Genomic DNA, 22,593 nt, shown 5'->3' on the forward strand with positions numbered 1-22,593 from the left:
CAAATAAATAAATCTTTAAAAAAAAAAAAAAAAAGAAACTTGCCCATCTTTCAAGACTCAAGTCACGTCTTGGGCTTTAGTGTCTCTAGGACTCAAGGACTGTCCCACGTCTCAGCACTCCTGGGGCATGTGTCGATGCATCACTTTTCCAAAATATATGTTGCTTCCGTTGCTAACCCCTGGCCCGTGTCTTGCCTCCTCTCTCTGACCAGAGGCTCCGTGAGTTGGGGCCCGGGTCCTATATTCCTTTTGTCTTTTCCCAGCACTAAGAAATATCCTCAGCATAGGAGCTCAGTAGGATCTGAGCATGAGAAGGCTCAACATGCAACCCAACCCCAAAACTATCAGAGGACCTTCTGTGAAAAGCTGGGTGTGGTTGTCAGAACAGACATCCTTACAGAAGTGTGGCTAACATTCAAACTGAAGGGAACCAAGCAGCTGGGAAAGAAGCATTTATTTGGCCTAGGTTTTCAGCGAATGAAGGGAGATACTATGTCAGGATTCAGCAGTCCTGCTGTTACTGGCAAACGCCATTTCCAAGCTTGCCGTGCTTTGTGGGAGGAAATGAACCACGGGGAATACGAGAATGAATGAATTGTGCGCTAGAACATATGCTTCTCATTAGGGAGATCCTGATGCCGCGGGATGAGGGCGACCTCCCCACCTGAGGAGCCGGCACACGTTAAGAGATTCCTGGGCACCCCGTGAGGGAACGTGTGCCGCGAAGCTTCGCTGGTGATCCTGGCCAGCAGAACAAATATGGCTCTGGAAAGGCTCTTCTGCTGAATAAGGCTACATGAGCACAGCCCCTGGGACCAGGGTGCCAGGAGTGGGGGTCTCTCTTACCCAGGGTTCTCCTTCTTGCTCTGAATTCGTGTTTCCGGCCTTTTTCCATCACTTCCCGAGGAGGGCCTGCTATACTCTCTCAGGGTTCTCTTCACAGGTGGGTAGTCGAGGCAGCCGGGACATGCAGAGTGTCAAGGGCGGAGCACCTCGGGAAGGTGTGCAGGCAGGCCCCTGCGCTTCCTCGTGCCCCACCCCACTGACCGGGCCAGGCTGCCACCTTCCTCAGGCACAGCTACTGCCCTGAGGGCCTGGCCAGCTGTTATGGGGGGTCTGTCGGGAGTGGGCTGGTGGCTCCATGTGGCTCTGACCCAGGTCCGCGGCAGGTCTGTTACTGGGGACTGAATGTGTGTGCAGGGAAATGGGAGTGACGCCGAGGAAAGGAATTCTGCATTACCGAAATGTCTAGCTCAGTGCTTTCAAATAGTTTCGTAAAGCATTGGAACTCTCTCCCTCTAATGAAATCTTTTTTTTTTTTTTTTTTAAGATTTTATTTATTTATCAGAGAGAGAGAGAAGGGGAGAGAGCAAGCACAGGCAGACAGAATGGCAGGCAGAGGCAGAGGGAGAAGCAGGCTCCCCGCTGAGCAAGGAGCCCGACGTGGGACTCGATCCCAGGACGCTGGGATCATGACCTGAGCCGAAGGCAGCTGCTTAACCAACTGAGCCACCCAGGTGTCCCTCTAATGAAATCTTAAACAGAAATTCGTACCTAAAAAAGATACAGGATGAGTTTCTCCACAGGAAGGTGACGAGCACACCCCTCCTCCCCGGAGGCTGCCCACCACAGCGACGCCACCACATCTCCTCACCGTGATTTAGAAGCTCTTCTCTACAGCTTGGGTTTTATTTGCCAAAATGTGAAATAGAAGTTTTAACAAACATTCTAAAAGGTGTCATTTACTTCTGCCTTGTAAAATTGAATATAGTTTTGATTTTTCAGGATAACTCAAGGCCATGATCACGATCAACCACAATGCTAGCTATCGATGCCCTTACGTCCCACTGAAGGATGGCAAGTGTTTGCTCCTACATTTGCTATACCCTCCCGTATGCTTGCTCCTTCCCTCTCTCCCCTGCTTCCTTCTCCCCTTTCTTCCTCTCTGCTGCTACCAGCATTCCTGCTACCAGCTCTGGTCCCCACCCCCCCACCACTACACTCGGCAATCAGAACTAGATGACCCACCTTCTTAAAACTGTGTCTGAGTAATGTCCAGAGGCCATGTGAGGGACTGGGGAACAACACCAGTTATCCAGCAGTGGTGTTCCGAATCTAAGTTCAGTATTTCTTTCCTTCCACACTATACCCTCAGATCAGTTTTTGTCTGGATTATCATTTTCTAGAGTTAAAGCTTACCCAGTAGAAAGACGGAGAGATATTTTCAAGAATACATACTTTGCTGGAAAGTCATCCTCGTCTTTTGAAAATGAATTAGGTATGTATTCGGCTGGCAAGGTTCATTGTGCATCAATCACCATGAGTTCTTAATTTGGAAGCTATGCTTAACCACAAAGATTATTACACCCAATAACTGACAGGCAAGAGAAAGGCAAGATTCCTGCTCACCTGTAAGATCTGATGGGCTCTCTTAGCAATCACCAAGAGTGTTACCTTCTTGTTATGTGACCAAGCAGTCATGAAATCAGCCTTTATTTGCAAAATATAAAGCAAAGTGAGTTAAAAAATATAACAAATGGCTATCAAAATTCAAAAATATGAAAAAGGGCTCAAAACCCATGTTGAACTCAAACATGCCCTGTAGGGTTCATATTTACCTTGCTTCTCTTGCCTGCCATATTTCCTCCTCCTGGAAGTTCCTTTTATAGGAACCATGCTAACTCATCTCTGCATCTGGTAACAGGCAGAGAAAACCCTGATATTGGGAGCACTACTGATTTTGAAAAGGAAACTCTAAGTGACAACTGACACTTGAACTAATTGCCGAAGCTGACCCCTTGTGCATTAGGCGATGCACAGAGACATAAGCCACTGCTCCTGCAGTGGACATGTCACCGACATGCGGCCGACACAAGTCCAGCTGTCTGAAGGGCCAGCTGACTGCATGGGCGCCTTCCCCAGTATAAGACAATCCTGCAGGTGAGTTTCTAGCTCTGCCCCCTTTTAGCTATGTGACCTGTGCACATGCGGCAGAGGGCCTGAAGGGCCCCGGGAACAATCCTGGAGCCGTTTCAAAATGTTCTTGTCAGGTCCTCAGGTAGGTACTGGTAGTTGGGTGCTCTCCCTCCTGAAGCTGACATATTCAAATTGATCTATTTCTCTTGAAAGAGACTGGGGTGAATGCATCTAGGTCTAGGAGCTGGGACTCATGAGGACATTGCACAGCCACTCAGAAAACCCACCTCCAAGAAGTTCTATCGGTCAAAGGGTGAGTACTGAACAGCCATGCTGTGAAACATGGCTGTTTCGACTCCTACGTCTGCATTTTTCACTGCAAGATATTTGGGGACATGTATAGTGAGAGGTGGGAAGGGCGTGAACCTGTGGTAGGAACCCACGACGGTCTCGCCTCTCAGCTGCTGGCCACGGCCAGTAACCGTGTTCTCTTTCCAGCTCTGTGACCCTTGTTCAGTAACTAGCATGGTGAATATACGAATATACAAATATACAACTCCATCAGCCCTAAGTCACATGTATCAGTATAGCAGAAGTGGCGACAATTTCTACTTTGATGATACTGTGGCACAGCCTTCTTGTTTCTCCCCAAATTCAAGTTCATGCCTTTGAGTAGCTATGCTTCCTTCTTTAGAATTTTTCTTCCATGAGATCTTCGAGGGGGTGGCATTTCTTGTTAATTACATAGCAAAGTATTTACATTGTGTCAATTATCCAACCATTCTTGTTGAAAGCGATCAAACTGAAGAGTAAAAAGTTTTGTACAGATGGTTGGAGTCTTAGGGCTTCAGGCAACCACATTTTAGAACTGATTTAAATAAGAATAAAATTAAGGGCAACTCACTACAACCAACGTCCTTCTGTTTAAGCATAAAAGCAGAGATACGCTGAATTATTAGAAATTAAAACAAGAAATGAACCTGTACTCAGCTACACCATGTTCCCTGGGTATTTTTAGGGTAATTTTTGAGAAGTACCTTCTTAAAAATAACTTTAATCTAAGCAAGTGACTCTTCTTTTTTCCTTGAAGTTTTAGCTGAGCTATCAGAAGCCTTACTGAACCAAGGTTTGGAAAAGAGTAATGGTAAACCATTAAGATTCTGGCAAAGTTATAGAAAGCGTCTGCCTTAAATAGGTAGCCGAAAGCATTAGGATACATAATAGCATTAATAAAATGTAATGAGCGAATTTTGGATTTATAATAGTTATATATAAATTTCTAGAAAGTAGGTATCTCTTTCTTGATATTCTGTATCAGAGTACAGGCTAATTATACCCATATGGAGGGAAATTTTGTTCATTACCCACTAAATCCGATATCCATCTTGCAATTATATGTCAGAAGAGACTGGGTGGAGGGAGCGGACCAGGTCTATGGGAGGCACAGCCACTACTCCCCAGCATTAGAAAACTCACTCCCAATGAAGGAGAGCGTAACAGAGAAGTTTACAAACATCTGTACAGATGCAATAAGATGCCTCAAACCAATGCTTGCCGAAGAGCCTGTTACAACAGAGAGCTTGTTAAAAGGCAGGTTCTGACTTGGTGGATCTGAGGTTCTAACAGGCTCTCTAGCTGTGGACCATACGTGAAGCAGCAAAGCTCTAAATCACTGGCACTCTTGTGGGCGTGGCAATTCTTCCGGAAAACCGTGATGCCATTTCCCACAGTGCTGCCGTGGTGCACCAACTGGACAGCCAGTGCTCGATGCGACTTCAGAAATAATTTCTACAATATTTAAAAAAATAACCCAGTCACTCGTCAGAGGACCAGCCAGGAGTTGGCAAATCCAAATGCCTATAGATGCGGTTGTGAAGGGGCAGTGATGCCCGCGGACCCGGCTGTCGCCTCCGGAAGGGGCCACATCGATCTCAACCTTAAGCCCTTTACATTGACTGTTTTCTGCCCAGAATGTTCTGCCCCCAAGATATTCCCATTAGGCTCCTAGGTATCTATGGGACCTCGGCCCCAATGTCACTTCTCCAAAGGCTCTGACCAACCAATCATTCTCTCGGACATCACTCTACCTCACAGTCTTACCGTACTTAGGTTCTATGAAGCAAGCTGGCTTGCTGTCTGTCACCTTCATTTAGAGAAAGCGTCACAATCCCAGGGACCTTCCCAGCTTTGTTTTGTCATTGCCTTGACCCCGGAATAAGCAGGGCACAAAGAAGCTCTTCAATAAATATTTGCTGAACTCTTCAATTTTCAGAAAAGAGAAGCCCAGAGAAGAATTCCATGGGAAATCTTTCATTTTTAAATGCTGACAGTACATTAAAACACCGCAAACAAACGACTGCCCCCAAACCACCCGCATGGGCCAAATCGAACATCCCCAGGAATGGGCTGTTCTGCATTCCTCGATGCGGTGCATCGTTCTATTAAGCCGCATCAAGTCTTGGCATGGAAGCGGAATGCAGGAAGAATCCCATATACTAGGAAAGGAAGGATCTGGAGTCCAGAGGAAATCATGTTTTGCGTCTCTCCTGCACTCCCTGGGATGCTGTGCTTGTGCCGAATTTTGGCTTCTTTCTGATTAAGCAAGATGGTAGCTTCCCACCCCCAGGGCTGCTCTGAGAATAGTGAGGAGAAATGTTGGTTTCTAGTAATATAAACTGCTTTGCTAATGGATAAGCTCAGCCAAGAATGAGTAGGGGAAGAAAAAAACCAACTTTTTCTCCAAATGATCCTATTTTTCTTCCCCGTCAATGCAGGCACATTTCAAACTGCCCATTTGAAATCCCTGGGCAGCCACATACAGCTGCGTCTCTGGGTCATACTTTGGAGCAAGCAAGGGTCCTTCTGCAGATCTTCTGCAGACCCCTTGAACAGAGTGCATCCTCTGTAGGCTGGGCTTGCTCTGTGTGTGTGTCTGGCTTATGCACGCGTATGCCTATCAACACAAATAGTTTCAAAGGAGTGACTCCGGGTAAGGGGCAAAAAAAATCAACATAGAACAACATCATCTCTGTTTGGTTATATGCCAGGTGCTTCATGGACCTTGTCTCTCTCCAGTCCTTCTACAACCTTGAAAGGTTGGTATTCTCTCTCTCATTTCCGAGGCTACCAACACTAACCTCAGAGAAGGGAGTGATTTGCCCAAGGACAGGCTCACCCCTAACGTTTGCAGAACTCAAGGTAAGAGTAGAAATGAATGTCCATTACAACATATCTAAGTATTGAAAAGTTACAAAGCACGTGACTGTGTTGTTAAATAAAAGTGTCCTACCCTCTTGAACATAACTTTATAGAATTCGCAGTCTAGGACTGGATGTAGAATTCTTCAGTGCTTTTTTTTTTTCTTCAAGATTTTATTCATTTATTTGCAGAGACAGAGGGAGAGAGAGCGAGTGAGCACAGGCAGACAGAGAGGCAGGCAGAGGCAGAGGGAGAAGCAGGCTCCCTGCCGAGCAAGGAGCCCAATGTGGGACTCGATCCCAGGACCCTGGGTTCATGACCTGAGCCGAAGGCAGCTGCTTAACCAACTGAGCCACCCAGGAGTCCCTTCTTCAGTGCTTTTAGTTATGTGCTGGAACAAATGGCATGAGGAGAGTTGGTCTGAGACCTCTACCCCTTCTCAACTCACCCTCTGCCTCTTGCATATATGGATCCTTACTCCATGTCCAGGCTCATGACCCAGCCAGCGGGCACTCCTTGGCCACCCTTCTGGGACATGTTTATGTGTATATTCGTGGAGAGGTCTGCCCTTCGGGAGAAGGACCTGGGGTACGGCACCTGGAAACCAGCTTAGGACTGGGTGGGCAGGGAACCCTGGAGTCTAGGGTACCGGAAGTGTATTCTAGATTCTAGGTGACCATATCCTTTTAGGTCAGTGGATGTCTTATGCCATGGGGAGAGGACACAGTTGGATGAGGGTCAGAGTGAGGTCCTTTAACGTGGAGGGTTAGAGCAGCTACCCCTCTTGCTCAGGCTAAGGCTGGTATGACTGAAGGGGCAGAGGCACTAAGAGGCAGAATGTTATTCCTAAAGATAAAATGAGGGTGCTTGGGCACCCCATTTTAAAATCAGTTGTTTAAGCAACTGATTTTTGGTATTGTCTCAGGTCATGATTTTAGGGTCATAGGGATTGAGCTCTGAGTTAGGCTCTGCGCTCAGTGCAGTGTCTGGGTCTCTCTCTCTCTCTCTCTGTGTCCTTCCCACTTGTGCTCTCTAATAAATAAATCAATCTTATAAATAAAAGTTCAAAAGATAAAATGATCTATGTAAAGGTTTTTCTCAGTAGTACATATATTTCCAAGATTAAGTCTAGAGTGTTGATGAAGCTTTGCCTAAAATAGACATCAGGCCAGGACTATCTTTCCTTCCGATGATTTCCAGACCTGATTAACGTACAAAATTAATTTAGAAGGGAAACAAAATTCTTATGCAATGTGTTCAAATTATTTAAAAAGTCATTATGTGTTAAAAATATCCCAATATAAAAGAGTGTAGCTCACACAAAAGTCTGAAACCAAAGCAAGTTTAAAAAAGAAACAGAAACAGGCTATAAAATTTCAAATTAAATTAAAATAAAAAACAGCAATGTAACGTAGTACCTGATGACTCTGAGGCACTTGTCACTTGTATAAACATGACCGAGACATAGGGCAAAGCTTCTTTTGTTTCCTTTTTTTTTTTTTTTTTAAAGATTTTATTTATTTATTTGACAGACAGAGATCACAAGTAGGTGGAGAGAGAGGGGGGAAGCAGGCTCCCCACTGAGCAGAGAGCCCGATGCCGGGCTCCATCCCAGGACCCTGAGATCATGATCTGAGCGGAAGGCAGAGGCTTTAATCCACTGAGCCCGCTTCACCCACAGGTGCCCCTGGGTGAAGCTTTTGAACTCAGTGTGCTGTGATTCCATTCTCCTGCCACCTTTTTCTAGCTGAACTTGCCAAGAAATTCTCCTCTTTCCACAGACTTTGATCTTACATTTTCTTAATATGGTGGGGTCCCTGATGCATGGCAGCTATCCAGTTCAGTTCTCTCTCTGAGATTCTATTCTATCCACTAGTCGGCTCCTTAGTGTAGCTCCAGGCAATGACAGTATCCGGTAGCTTTAAATTCAGTATCGCATCCTGATGATGTAGAATGTTCCTCATATTAAGTTTTATAAGATTAATATCAGAACCCAAACCTCAGATTTTAAAACCCTTGGAAAATAATTCCCATACACCAAAGAATCTCTCTGGGCCAAAAGGTTCCAGTTCGGAAAACTTGGCATTTTACTCAGGAAAGCCAAGACCTTGGGATCTTTGTCCCACCTGAGTCCTCCTCTCTGGGGTCCTCACCTGGGAGGTCAGGACAATAACACGGGTTGCTGTAAAGATCAAGGGTACAGAGTTGTAAGAAGGAAGAGCAGGCTGGGGCTGAAGTATGGACATTGGGCAGCCGGCCAGGCTAACACTTGTTTGGCACAGCAGGGGACTTATGTGCCTGCTTTGCTCAAATCAAAACCTATTTTGAACCGTAAGAATTATTTGGAAATAGGGAAACAGCACTGACATTCAAAACATAGACCAGCTCATACAAATATGAAACAAAGGTACATACCAGCCAGTCAGACTGGATACCTGGGGCCTCCCAGCCACACGGCAGCCCTGGCTGAGAGTGGATATTCAATTTAAGGACACTAGGACTTTCCTGTACCTGTTTTCTTATATCATGCTTCACCCCTACTGTAGAAGCTGAACATGAGCTCCGTAACAGCAGTGATCACTGTAATAATGACGGCTAACATGCCCAGAGCTCTCTACCAAGTACGAGGCACTGTTTCCAACTTATGGCCCAGGGGTGTTAAGGCGCTTGCTCAACATCACACAACTACTAGCCCACTGGTTACTAGGAGGAGCCAGTGTCCCAGCCCAGGCTGCCTCAACTGCTGGGCTTCACGCTGCCCATACTCTATAGACTCCTGCTAAACATGGTGCAAATTCTATCACAAATACCTTCCCCCGTAATTATCCATTTCAACGGAGAGAACTGAAAATAGAAGACATTTTAAAATCATTTGGTTTTAAAGTAAATTATGGCAGCTTCCACCTTCCTATTTTTCACCCAGGCTGACGTCAGAACGAGCCATGGCGGACACAGTGCTTCAAACGCAGGCCGAGGGGCAGTGGCAACGCAAGGGGACTTGGAGGCTTCCAGGTGACCAGGAGGCCGGCGGGAGGATAAAATTTGCCACAGAAAATCCACAACGTGAATATTCTGTAAGTGGCAAGTAAGAGTTGATCGTAAGACACATTTCCTTCCAGGAGGAACACACCGATCTGTACGCACTCCAAGGCCACGACGCGGGCAACAGTCACTTGTAAAGCTTGCCAAAAACGGTTTCGGGGAAACTCAAGCACGGAAGTTCTAGTTCTGTGTAAAGTGACAACTGGGAAGATGAAGTCTGTAAGAATAAGGTCTCAGAACAAAAATGGCCCCGACCCACAAGGACAATGTAGCCCATGTGATGGCATTCATTATTCTCTGAAAAGTCTCATTTCAGGGCTGGGCGGGGGGCAGGTGGTGGCTATAAACACAAAAGGCTTAACGATTCCTAGGAATGGATTGATATCACAAGAATGGTTTTTTTAGTTGCTAGGCAACAACTGAAAAACAAAGGTCCGTGTTCTGAGAATACTGTGCCTCTGTTCTCCCCACCGGCAGCACACGGGCTCCTCAGCCTGAGCGTTCTCCCCTCGGACAACGGGGGCCGCGCGTCAAAGCAGTGATGCTCATGGTCTGTTGAGATGCCCATCTGTGTCTCGAAACCACACCAGTTTGTTGGCCACGTGGCAGGTGAGATTTCCGGTCAGCGAGAGTTCGGCCGGATTATCACCATGTACCCAAATGACATCCTGACCCTCCCTCCAGTGTTCCTTTCTCTCCTTTCCATCATTTCGGTCGGCTTTCTTTGCAGGTAAATTACCTTGGTTTCTCCGACATATCCAACAGAAGCCGGAATTCACTTTTGCAGGCCATTTTAACATCTGGGAAGTGGAGACTCCTTTCCTGGGAGTTATTTATTTGTTTCTAAGAAACAGCCTTCTCTGGGAGAAGACTTACTTCTTACCATCTTTTTTTCTTTCTTTTTTTTTTTTTTAAAGATTTTTTAATTTATTTGTCAGAGAGAGAGAGAGAGAGAGGGAGAGAGAGCGAGCAGAGGGAGAGAGAGAGGCAGACAGAATGGCAGGCAGAGGCAGAGGGAGAAGCAGACTCCCTGCCGAGCAAGGAGCCCGATGTGGGACTCGATCCCAGGACGCTGGGATCATGACCTGAGCTGAAGGCAGCTGCTTAACCAACTGAGCCACCCAGGCGTCCCTCTTACCATCTTTCTTAAGGATCTACTGACATCACACTTAAGATTAGGTAAGTCTGCTTCCTTCTTTGTAGTACTCTTACCTACGGAGTCTGTTCTTTTTAATTTAATATTAATTTATTTATTTGTCAGAGAAATAGCACACAAGTGGGGGAGCGGCAGGCAGAGGGAGAAGCAGGCTTCCTGCTGAACAAGGAGCCTGATGTGGGACTCGATCACAGGACCCTGGGATCATGACCTGAGCCAAAGGCAGAGGCTTAACTGACTGAGCCACCCAGGTGTCCCCAGAGTCTGTTCTTTTTGAAAAAATAAACGATGGCATGTATGGTTCTAAAATTAGTATCACGCAAGTAAATATGCACTTAATTGCTAGAAACATGAACTCCTTTTGTTCTAACTTTTGCCCAGCCCGTATAATATAGTTCATCCTTGTAATTCAGTCTTTACATCTCAGTATTTGGTATGTCACCTTTCCTCCTGATGTAGAGCTCAGGGTAGAGAGAGAAGATAAGGCAGTGATATTAGGTTCATTTTTTTTGCCAGTTCCAAACATAATTTGGTGCTCTAAGAACTCCTATCGCTACCTCCCCCCACCAAAAAATACAATGAAATGGAAAAAACATCCAGATCTATGTTTTAAATCAAGCTCCACCTCAGAGGGCAGGCTGTCTGTAACTTACCGAAATGGACTAATTCAGAGAGCCCGGGATCGGCAGTCGCGTTCACCGTCTGAAGCGGAGACCAAGCCCCTCCAGGCCGGCTCTCAGAGGGGATCCTGCCTGCTACATATGCACCATACAGGCATGCTAAGAGGTGGTTCACTAACTGCCATTTCTATAGCAACCCACACACACTCTGCAGGCTGTGTTTTGGGAAGGCAGTTAAAACTGGATTCTACAATGTAGCTCCACTTAGAAGATGCTTTTATTTCTGTCATCTCGTTAGTATGAGAGTATTCAAATCCAGTAACCCAACTGATCATTAAACGGCAGAAACTCATCACATCCAGAAACCGAAAGGTTGATTTCTTGGCCAATGTCACTCGGTCACTTTCAATCCGAACCACTGACCTGGTTTGCATGTTCAGAAGTGACCCTTCCTCAGGGCATCAAGTCAGATCACAGTCTGACAACCGGGGAACATTGGACAGCCATCTGCTGTCCCAGTTCTAGGCGAGAGAGCAAATGCCTGTAAAAGCAAGCTGACAGAATGCTCCTGGATGGCCCAGAAAGCCTCAGCTACGATGCATTCAACGGGATCAGTGAAACTTCATGTACCAGACCCGGACAGGAAAACCACTTCCTCCAAAGGACACACTGCACCCCCGCACGTGACTGACGAGGACGTGTGCATGTCCACGACACCCTCCCCCCTCCCCACCCATGACACAGACACTGGCATTGTTCTAGTTTGCAAAAGCGCACCACTAGAAGATCGTAAGTTCAAGAAATCCACTAACTACTCAAAAGAAAGACTTGTGCTCACTATACTAAGTCCCCCCCTGCAGCATCAAGTGGCATTTGAACACAACAGCTTCAGTGCTGCATGTAAATACAGCAAAGGTCTGAATTCTAGTATATGCAAGCTGCACTTCTTAAAAAAAAAGCTTTTTTTTTTTTTTTTTTGAAAGGGCACGTAACAATGAGCCAATTCAAACTGCTGTAACATACTAAACAAAATCCAATTTTACTTATGTTCTCAGAGGGCTGATCTATTCGGTCATCCTCCGACGAACATGTGGGTTGAAGGGTGGAGATGCTAATTTGTATAATGGAAAACTTCTCCTATGTTCCAAAAGAAAGAAAAAAGATAACTGTAGCCACTAAAAAAAAGCAGAAGACAAGAGCGATAAATGGCGGCATCAAATACGGAGGCCACTCTAACGGTGTCTGAAAGGGAGCCCCTCTAGGTCCCTCTCTTAAGAGTACACTTTGGTTATCTGGCAGTCATGGACTGTGGTATTCAAGTTAGTGTTAACATGCGGATTTATTTTTCAAATAAAAGTCCCATGGGAGTAAAAGCGATTTCATCTTTCTTTAGAGAATTTGAAGTCTTGCCCTATAACAAAGCTGTTATCACTCTGGGCATCAATTCTCTCTGCTGGCACAATGCTGGAGGGCTACCCGGAGGGCAGGAAGTATGGACTGTGGCTGCACCAGGCACCCCCACTTCGGGCCGGCCTACAGACCATGAGCTAGAATCTACATTTTTTTTTTTTTAAGATTTTATTTATTTGTCAGAGAGAGAGAGCACGCACAAGCAGGGGGAACAGCAGGCAGAGGCAGCAGGGAGCCTGATGGAGGGCTCGATCCCAGGATCCTGAGATCATGACCTGAGCCGAAGGCAGACGCTGAACCAACTGAGCCACCCAGGCGCCCCTAGAGTCTACATTCTAATACTAGAACGGTAAGAGCTTCCCTGTTGCAGGCCTTTTAGATCAAGGATCATTTTTCTGTATGAAGTCAGTACGTATTTTAAGTTTGTGGGGACATCCAGTCTCTGTCTCATCCACTCAGCTCCATGGGCGTAATGAGACAGCACTCATGCAGACCATCCACAAATGGGTATGGTTGTGTTCCAGCATCTTTGTTCCTTTAGGTTGCTATAAAAAAAAAGTGGGGCACCCGGGTGGCTCAGTGGGTTAAAGTCTCTGCCTTCGGCTCAGATCATGATCCCAGGGTCCTGGGATCGAGCCGGCATCGGGCTCTCTGCTCAGCGGGGAGCCTGCTTCCCCCTCTCTCTCTGCCTGCCTCTCTGCCTACTTGTGATCTCTGTCTGTCAAATAAATAAATAAAATCTTAAAAAAAAAAAACAAAAAACAAAAAATCACAACCCAACTGTATTCTCTTGTAGTTCTGGAAGTAAAAGGTCTGAAGTCAGTTTCCCCAGAGCCCAAGTCAAGGTGTCCACAGGCTTGGATCCTTCTGGAGGAATGAGGTTCCCAGGGGAAAATCTGTGGCATTGCCTTTTTCAACTTCTCATTGCTGCCTGTGTTCCTTGGCCTGTGACCTCTTCCTCCATAGTCAAAGGACATCACTTGAGTTTCTGCTTCCAACACCCTGTTGCCACCTCCTCCGGTTCTGACTCCTCCTGTCTGCCTAACAAGGACTGCCATGATCACAGTACGTACAATCTCTCTGTTCGTATGTATATGATTGTCTTCTGTGTAGACAGTCTTCTTAAGTACAAATGTTATTTCATAATACATTCAACTGCCCTGATAACTAAGAAAATGCAAGGCCCTGCTCATACGTATTTCTAGTATCCCTGTAATACATACAATTTAAGTGAGAAGGGCTACATGGCTATTTAGGGGTTGGAGAAAGGGATTTGAAAATAGAGATCCCGCCCACATAATGTGACAAGCTATGGGGACCCCTCAGTGCAGCCGGGGAAGGGGAAGAGCAGACAGTTTGGTGCTGTAGCAATGCAGGTATGCAGAAGACAGTGGCTTGAAATGAGGCAGAGTGATAGGCAGGGGCTGGCTCTGAAGGCATCTGTGTGCCCGAGAAGCATGGACTGGTTCACTACGAGTAGCTTGGGGACAATCTCACGTGGGAAAGTGGTCTGTGCTTTGGAAAAATAACCTACATAGCGATACAGAAGACCTAGTGGAGGGAAGAGAGATGGAAGGCCCGCCAACAGCTACAGGAATTGGGCAGAAAATGGGGCAAGAGTCTGAACCGAGGCAGAGGTAACATGGAGAGGATGGGGAGAGGGAAAGCTTGAAAAATGCTGATCTGACAGCAACACAGGACCAGATGTGGCTGCAGGAATAAAGTGGGGACAACTCTCTGGTTTCTACTCTGATGGTCTGGTAGACGATATCCTTAACCAAGAAAGGGAACAAGAAGAGGTTTAGATGCTGGAGTGAGAGTTCACTAATAAGCCTTAATTTTAGGCATCTTGGACTTGACTTTCCCATGGCACATTCATAAATGGATGTCTACTGGAAGGTCAGAAACACAGAGCAGAAACCAGGACCTGGGTGCACGGGGAGCCATGGGAGTGAGGAAAGAGGTGAGATGACCCAGCAACTGATGTAAGGTAAGGTAGCAGCCGGGCAGAGGGCAGAGGCCAGCAGCCAGCAGACGAGGAGGACCCAGGGGGAAACTGAGTCAGAGAGTCAACAGAGGAGGGCCTTTCATAAGGAAGGAAGCCCTTCAAATGCTGCAGAGACTTCAAAGCAGATGAGGAGGTCACCTGCCTTCAGAGTTGTGCAGCTCCTTGGTGACCTGTTTCCCATGAGTTGGTAGCAGGAACAGGATCACGGTGGGCTGAGAAATGGAAGCAGCACATGGAGAAGAATCCTTCAAGAGATCTGGGTTAAGAGGTTTCGAGGGCACAGTCTGTGAGAGCTTTCTACAGGACAGGGAGGCTTCTGTTTACTTTATAAACTCTTACAATGTCCTTGCTCTGTGCTAGGTGCTCTACTAAGCCTCTTACAACCATGAATTCATTTTCTCCTTGGAGTGGTTAATTTTTTGTGTCAACTTGGCTAGGCCATGGTCCCTAGATATTTGGTCAAGCACATATCAATTTTGCTGTGAAGGTATTTTTTAAAAAATGAGATGAACAATATTAAATCAGTAGGCTAAGTAAAGCAGATTACGCTTCATAATGTGGGTGGGCCTCATCTAGTCAGTTGAAGGCGTCAAGAAAAAAGATTGACCTCCCCCAAGGAAGAGAGAATTCTGCCAGCAGACTACCTTTGGGCTCAAACGGCAGCACTGGCTCCTCTCTGGGTCTCCAGTCTGCCGGCTGACCCTGCGGATTATGGATTTGCCAGCTTCCACAAATGTATAAGCCAATTCCTTAAAAGAAATCGGTTTCCTCCTTTACTTACCTACCTACCCACCATACACACACACACACACACACACACACACACACACACTATTGGTTATTTCTCTGGAGAACTTTGTCTAGTACACTCACTTTAACAACATTAGGTATCGTTATTATCATCACCATTTCACAGTTGAGGAAACTGGCACAGAGAGGTTAAGTAATTTGCTCGGGGCCACACAGCCAGTGGGTACCAGAGTCGGAGTTCTAATCCAGTGTGCCCCCAGACCACTTGCTCTTAACCACATGCCATGCTGCGGCTCTAGAGCACTGGCCTGGGCACGTTTGCAGCCAACTGGGAGGTCAAAAGGAGAGAAGCAGAATATACAAAGAAATAAGAGCCTCGACAAACACGTCTTATCTGAATGAGAAAACAGGCATGGGGATTTGCTCAAGGTGGGACTTACAGCTTTACAAGAGCAGACCCAGGTTTTCAGGATACAAAATGTGAGCTGTCTCCCTTCTCCTTCCTACTTTCTCCTGTGTGCTTCTGAGATTCTCCTAGTCAGGCCCCTCTCAATTTGTTGGCTTCTGGGAGTGCTGGGCTCCTTATGTCCTGACTAAGTCATGGCGTACAATGTCAGTGGTAGCCTATCTCAGTGCAGTGTATGTTAATGCAATGGCCCCGTCCATCCATCAGTGTCAAGTTTAGTACGTCTTTAGTAAAATCAGTGAATTCCATACAATTATGGCTCCTGTTAGTAATTATTTGGAAAGCAAAACAAAATAAAACAAACAAAACCAAACCAAACCCTACCCTACCCAACAGGCATTTCTTTTCAAATATAAATTCCCAGAACTATGATTTGACTACTCATGGAATTAGGTATCTTTGAAAATACATTGGACATCAAACATCTCCCAATAATCTTTGTGCAAAATCTAATGCTTTAAAATCCTGGACGAGGGCATCTGAAAACTGGTATTTTCAAGCTTGACTTTCAAGGGACGGAATACCCAAGGGGGTGTAAGAATGAAGACGGTATGGAAATCCAAGCACACGGACATGGGAGCCCATATTGCTGTGATGAGTATCAACTATAAAACTTCCTACAGAACAGTCTGGAAGGATGTATTAAAAGCTTTAGAATTTCATACATTTTTAATCCAGCAGCATCACTTCCTCTAAAATTTTATCCTAAGGAAACAATCACGGCCATGCCCAAAGATTTAGCTACAAAGATATTTATCCCAGCCCTGGTAAGAACAGTAATGTGTTCTCTAGTTCTAGGGCACAGGGCCACCAAATTACGGCACATTGACATAATGAAATACTACATTAATTCTGACGTTGCGGACTCACAGCGGATGCTTGGTAAAGATGTTTATGATACGCTAGTGATTTTTAAAGGCAAGTTACAGAACAGCGTACAGCATGTAATCCCATTCCTGTTAAAAATATATTTTGTGGAACGCAGTCTTTCTAATAGGGTCCCAAGGATCCCCACTTGCGGGCGTTCACACACATGTATGGTCCACCCCACCCTGCACCACACTGGGCCCTGTGACCAATAGCATCTGGAAAGAAGTGACGGTGTGCCCCTTTGACATTAGGCTGTAAAAGACTGGGTGACTTCTTCCATTTTGCCCACTTGTCCTTCTGTGTTCTGTGTTTCATTTTACTTTTTTTCCCTTGGGTCATTTGCTCCGGTGAACGCAAGCTGCCACGGTGTGAGCAGCCCTATGGGGGGACCCCCTGGCCAGGAATGGAAGCTTCTGACCGACAGACCAAGGCTGGTGAGGAGCCAAGGCCTGCAACAGCCCTGCAGGACTGCAAGCGCGTCACCAGCCCCTACCGGACCCCGAGATGAACACAGCCCTGGCTGGCGGCCCAGCTGCAAGCTTGCTAGTGGCCCTGACCCAGAAACCACCCTCCCAGTTGGGCTCTGCCTGGACCCCTGGCCCTCCAGAAACGTGAGCTAAGAGATGCTCAAGTGTTGTTTGAAGCTGCTGAGTCTTGGGGCAATCTGTCATCCAGCAACAAAACCTATCACATACGTGCATGGCGGAACGACCAGGAGGATGTAATGCAAAATTCGGTGAGTGGTTTTTCTCTAGGTAGGGGGATTACGGCTCATTTTAGTTTCTCTTTTGGGACATTGTTGGCAATGTTTTTCCTTTTTCATTAACTTAAAAAACCACATGACCGAGAGAGAGGATAGAACTTTCACAGGATAAAAGGTTAAAGATTAGTGGAGCTGATTTTAACTCTAATAGCCTTTAAAGGCTCAAGTAAGTTAGCTTAAGTGTACCACAAAAACAAAAGCAAGAGGACCCTTCCGAGAGTGCACCTGCATGGCCCAGTGGCGTGAGTTTCATCAGCCAGAAACCTCACGGTGCATTCAGTACCTGCAAGGAAAGGAGACTTGGACGGGCTTCTTAAAAGAGAAATCCATCAATCATGAAGTCACCTGCTAGCCAATCACGGAGTCTCACTTACCCAGCTTCTGGTCAAACCGCCACGCCGCCACGTAGGCATTGTGCCTCAGACTGCTCTGCGTGGCCAGGGGCACGGTGACATAAATGGGCCCATCCACCAGCACTGGCGTCCCATCGCCGCTGAGCAAGTGGACGCTGACGGCCGTGACTGGGGTCAGGTCGTACCTGGTGCCGTTTCCTGCAAGCAAGAGGGATTCTCCATCACATGTGCAGAAGGGACCTATGTGGGGCTCAGGCCACTGTCTGCACCCACCATTCACAAAGTACGGTGCCTCCTACACGCCAGGGACTGTAGTAAGCACTTGGCATTTCTAAAATCCTCACTGCACCTTTGTAAGGCAGGCAAAATCCACATTTTATACGTAAAAGTAACAGGCTCACGGAGGGCAGTCGTCGACAGGAGCTGGCTCCAGGGGCGTGGGGGTCTGCCTGGGATCCAAGCTCAGGTTTGCCGACTCCAAATACACTGCTTTCAAAAAGGGACCTCAAAAGGAAAAGACTCCTCTATAAAGTGAGAGGACAGGATGTGCAGAAATCCCTGACATCAACTCCTAGACAAAGTCAGCCCCATGCACGTGTTAATTATTTGGCAGAGCCCCATTGTGAAACCAAATGTTTTACATTAGAGACTGCTTAAAAAAAGGGGGGGGGGATTTTTTCCCCCCAAGGAATGCTTCTACTAAAAGTAAACTACTGAAAACTTGGACTTGAAATATTTATGAGTTATTTTAGTTGCCACTGTTATTTTGATCTGTTTAAAAGGAATTTAATACCCCAATTATTCTACATTAGAGGGCTTTTACCCAAGCCTATGCTTTAATGACTGCCTACTTTATAGATAAATCAGGGAATGCTTATGACAGTGATATTATATTTATATACTTAAGTAATCCATTTCAGGACAATTTTTCTCCAGTGAAATATAATATCACACAAAATATTTTCTGTTATAATTTTAAATCTTGAGCACAATGACAAAAGCATGGTGATTAAAAAAAAATGTAAGCTCCATCAGAACATAATCTATAGGATTTCTTAAGGTACTTAGATACTTACCAACCTATCAATTCCCTGAGTTAATGCAAACCTCCACTTAGGACTAGATATAAACATTTAAAGTGAATCTAAGTGAATTTTAGGGTTCAACACCAGTTATAGCTAAACCCTTTGTAGAGCAATGTATATATGGGTCACGACAGTGCTACCTTTCACAATTTACGCCCATCTCTGTCCTTGAAGGAAAAGGCATGATGATGGGAATTTCATCAAAAGGTCCATCCTGGAATCAGGTTCAAGTTCTGAAATCTTGCAGTCTGGCCATTTCACTTTAGGGTAAAGAAAATCCAAACCCAGGATTTACCAGATTTCTGGTCAAAGCATCTTCTGGATGGAGACCTAAATGTGCCAACTTCCCCCAAGAAGACACAGGAGTAAAAAGCCAGGTAGGTCTACCATGTACCTCTCTAGGTTCTGTTAGACTTTCCGGATGAGACAGAAGTGAAAACCAAGAGAAATTCAGGAACTCACTAGACTTGGTATAAACAACTTGGACATATGTTCTCAACTGGGGAGCGCTGCTGCCACCAGCAAACCCGAGGCAGGAGGTCCGCAGAGGGAAGCAGCAGGTCGGCTAGAACAACCTTCCAGACTCATCACCCAACCTTGCCTCCCAGTTAGTTCCGCCTCCTCATGCCCACTCAGGAATTCTCCCTTCCTTTTTTCTTTTGCACACTCCTCATCCAGGAAGCCGGGTTTCCAGTACCCGATGCCCCCTCTAGCTGCACACGTGGCCTCAGGCAAGTTACTTTGCTCCTTAGGGATTTGCTTTTCTTATCTGCATCATCTGGACTAGATGCTTTCCTATGAGCCTACGGAAAGAAAACAGACTCAGCTATAAACATTCAGAAGTACGCATTGCAGAAAAGGGCATCTTAGTTAAAGCAATATACATCAGGTTCATGTGATTTAAGGTTCTTTTAAAAGCTCTCCATTAGAAGAAACCATAGGCAGTGATACCCGCTTTCTTGAGGCTTCTTTTCTTTCTCAGTGCCCTGCTAAATGTCCACTCCTACTCTATGCCTTCCCAAACCCTCTCTCTTTACCCTCCCACTCTCTTTATTCTGGAAGGGCTCAATTGTTTCCCGTCCAGGCCTTATTCTAAGACTGCGACAAAGCACTGAGGTCTTTCCTTCTTGTTCCCTCCTGATGTTACCAGGCTCCTGTCATGACCGAATAAAGATAGTAGTCAGGTAAAGCCAGCAGGGTGAGGGACAGCACCACTGGACCAAGCTTAGGAGGCCTCCGACCCATCCCTTGTAATATAAAAGGTTCGGTTCGGAGAGCATCTAGGGTTCTGTCTGGCTTTGACTTCTGTTACCATCTTTGCTGGTTGTTAGTCGTTTTATCGACTCCTCTCTGTCTTCTTGGAGTTACTAGCAGGAGTCCTTCCTTGAAAACCCTTGGGAAATGTCAGAGGGCAGTGGTGTGCCTTCTTAGCAACCAGAGTGGGGAGTGTGATGCTGGGAAAGTGGAGCATCTCGGACCCATGTGGGGGATGAGGTTGCCCCGTGTGACACCAGAAAACTGTGGAGCAGGTGGACGCAGGGGAATGAATGAGAAAGTGGGCTGAGTTGTTCTATTTACAACTCTAGAAACTCCCACTGACTGGACACGACCAAGAATACTCCGAGGAAACCAGCCTCCAGCGCCCTTTCCAGTCCCATTCGTGGCCTTCATTCACCACTCCCAGACTCCAGTTACGCCCTGCCATTTCATAGGTATGTGTGGGCTGGGCTTTTATGGCCCTGCCAGGAGCAAGTGTGGGGGGGTGCGGGGAAGAGAGGCTCTGCACCCCAAAACCAGAAACAGGCACCTAGCTGACGAGATGTCGGGGTGCTAAGCAAAGCCCACGCTCCTATTGCCCTCACAGGTGTGAACCAACACGCCCAGGGGTGGCCGCCTTTCCTGGCAGCGCTCAAGGGGTGTCTGATTCCTCTTCCCACATCAGCTGTCAGTTATTTCAATGGAAAAGAAGTTGCATGTAACCCTCTGAAGACCTTCCTCCTTTCCTCTGAAATAACGGAGTGATTTTAAAATAAAGCAAACCCCACTAAAATCAATAGTTCTATGTCTTTGCGTTCTTCTCCCTTCCTCATTATCTCTGGTTTCATAATTTATTCAAGAGCTCTTGGAAGTGGGGCACAGAATAATTAATGAGCTCTCAGGAATGAGGCTGTCCCTCCAAGTTAGGGTTTTGTGATTGTGCACCATTTGTTGGGGACACTGGCAGGAGGTTGCACGATGGTCTCAAATTGTACTTTTTCGTGTTCCCTGAAATACGACTTTTCTCCTCAAGCCATACGCTTAAAGTAAAAGCCAACATTTCCCCCAATCATGTTTACTTAAAGTGACTGCCATGCGGTTTTATCTGATGGCCAATTACTGATCTTAATTGCATTTTCATCACGCATAAAACTGGAAGAACCATTTCTGAAAGCAGGTGCCAACGACAGGCGAAAAGGGAGTTACCAATCACCTGGTCACTTTGATCAGTCACCAGAAATTCGCCAGCATTCTACAAGATGAATCAGATGCTGCAGGTATACAAGCGTTTTCAGAAGGACCCAAGATCCATTTATAGAAAGCACCGGACAAGTCAGGGAAATTCAATAAAAGTGTCTCTGGGAAAATGCGGTCACTTCCTCACCTAGCGCGATTTCGCCCAGAACAGACTCCAGTTTTCACGTTGACGTTGTGACTCGTCCAAAGTATCAAGAAAAGGAGAAGGGAGACAAGAAATGACTCAGGACCTCCACATCCTCCACTTTCCAGTCCCGAGGAGTAGGGACCCAGCGAGTGCCAAGGGCACCATTGGCTGAGAGCCAGTCTTTTTTTGGACCGGTAAGGAATTACTACATACTTTCTGGCTGCTGGTTTTTAGTTTCTCTGATTTTTTAGCTCTGCGTCAGGCCAGTCTAGGGTGACACAGATGGAGATGACTTAGAGGCCTGGATTCAAATCAACATCAAAGCCTGACCGCTGTTTGCCAAGTCAAGGTGGAGAGAACAGTGCAGAGGGTGGGAAGATGTGGGAAAACGCTGGGTGGCACACGGTAGAGCGTCGAGGCTCCCGTTCCTAAATGCTCCTGATTCCTAGATAGGACAGATTCCTGATTCCTGCCTCTCTGCATCAGAGCCACTGCCCCTCTTCCCCTCCCCGCTGAGACCCGTGGGTGGGAGGGGCTGGGTATCCCTGCGGGGGGCACCCACTCCAGAGACAAGTGGGACAAGGGCCAGAGAGCCTTATATTTTGGGGGGAAAAAAAACCCAACTTCAATTAAAAGCACTTCTCTGAATTACATTTAGTCTACCAAAGGGGAGCTCCGAAGGGACGTGAGGCAGGACAAGGGCCAGAGAGCCTTATATTTTGGGGGGGAAAAAAACCCAACTTCAATTAAAAGCACTTCTCTGAATTACATTTAGTCTACCAAAGGGGAGCTCCGAAGGGACGTGAGGCAGGATGGCTGAAGGAGAGGAACGTACTCACATGTATTCCCGCCGTGGTGTAGACAGGAACCCCTAACACCGTTTCCAACGTGCTCCAACTTCACAACTCTGGTTCTTCCAGTTAGTCCTAACGCCTCGAGCCACATGCAAAGATTCAGACACAGAAACCCCCGCCGAGAAGAGAACAGACTCCAATTACCTGTTCCATTTCCATCCAATCCTCGCAAATAAGGAAAACTGTCCACCTCGGATGGGGAGCTGGCGGCCGTGAGGAAGGCCGTGAGGTCGCTGTAGCTGGTGTTCTCAGGCAGCCGCAGAGCTCTCCTCTGGAAGTGAACTCGGGGCTGTGGCCGGGCACCTGCAGAAATGAACTTCTGAGTTACCTCCCAGAGGAGCAGTAAATCTCCAGCAACCAGGAAGCGCTTCTCCGTGCAGCAGCAGCGGCGGTGCCCGCCCGCCTCCCCAGCCCCTCCCCCTGGTCCCCGCATCTCCGCCCCTCCCCCACTGGCGCAGGGC

The 22,593-nt window shown here is 46.7% G+C and overlaps 1 protein-coding gene and 1 long non-coding RNA gene across 8 annotated transcripts in view; one reads left to right on the top strand and one right to left on the bottom strand.

Moving 5' to 3' along the window:
- Window positions 1–22,593, bottom strand: part of FAM171A1 (family with sequence similarity 171 member A1) — a 126,496-nt gene that overhangs the window by 10,735 nt on the left and 93,168 nt on the right. For all 3 annotated transcript variants that reach the window (XM_082738999.1, XM_082738998.1, XM_082739000.1), the window contains 2 exons: window positions 22,277–22,435; window positions 17,574–17,750 (listed from right to left, as the gene is read on the bottom strand). In XM_082738999.1, the coding sequence (XP_082595125.1) occupies window positions 17,574–17,750; window positions 22,277–22,435 (336 nt within the window). The remainder of the gene's footprint in view (window positions 1–17,573; window positions 17,751–22,276; window positions 22,436–22,593) is intronic.
- Window positions 1,527–21,223, top strand: LOC309868804. Of its 5 annotated transcripts, none has more exons than XR_014313854.1 (7): window positions 1,527–9,765; window positions 13,309–13,407; window positions 16,795–17,172; window positions 18,812–19,014; window positions 19,390–19,479; window positions 20,224–20,349; window positions 20,502–21,223. It is a non-coding gene; the product is annotated as an uncharacterized lncRNA (long non-coding RNA). The 5 variants fall into 5 exon arrangements; XR_014313855.1 differs by lacking the exon at window positions 1,527–9,765 and adding an exon at window positions 10,105–10,335 and having other exon boundaries at window positions 13,139–13,407; window positions 19,316–19,479; XR_014313856.1 differs by lacking the exon at window positions 1,527–9,765 and adding an exon at window positions 10,105–10,335.

The sequence above is a fragment of the Mustela nivalis genome, assembly GCF_964662115.1.
Source record: "Mustela nivalis genome assembly, chromosome: 7".
NCBI classification, from domain to species: domain Eukaryota; kingdom Metazoa; phylum Chordata; class Mammalia; order Carnivora; family Mustelidae; genus Mustela; species Mustela nivalis.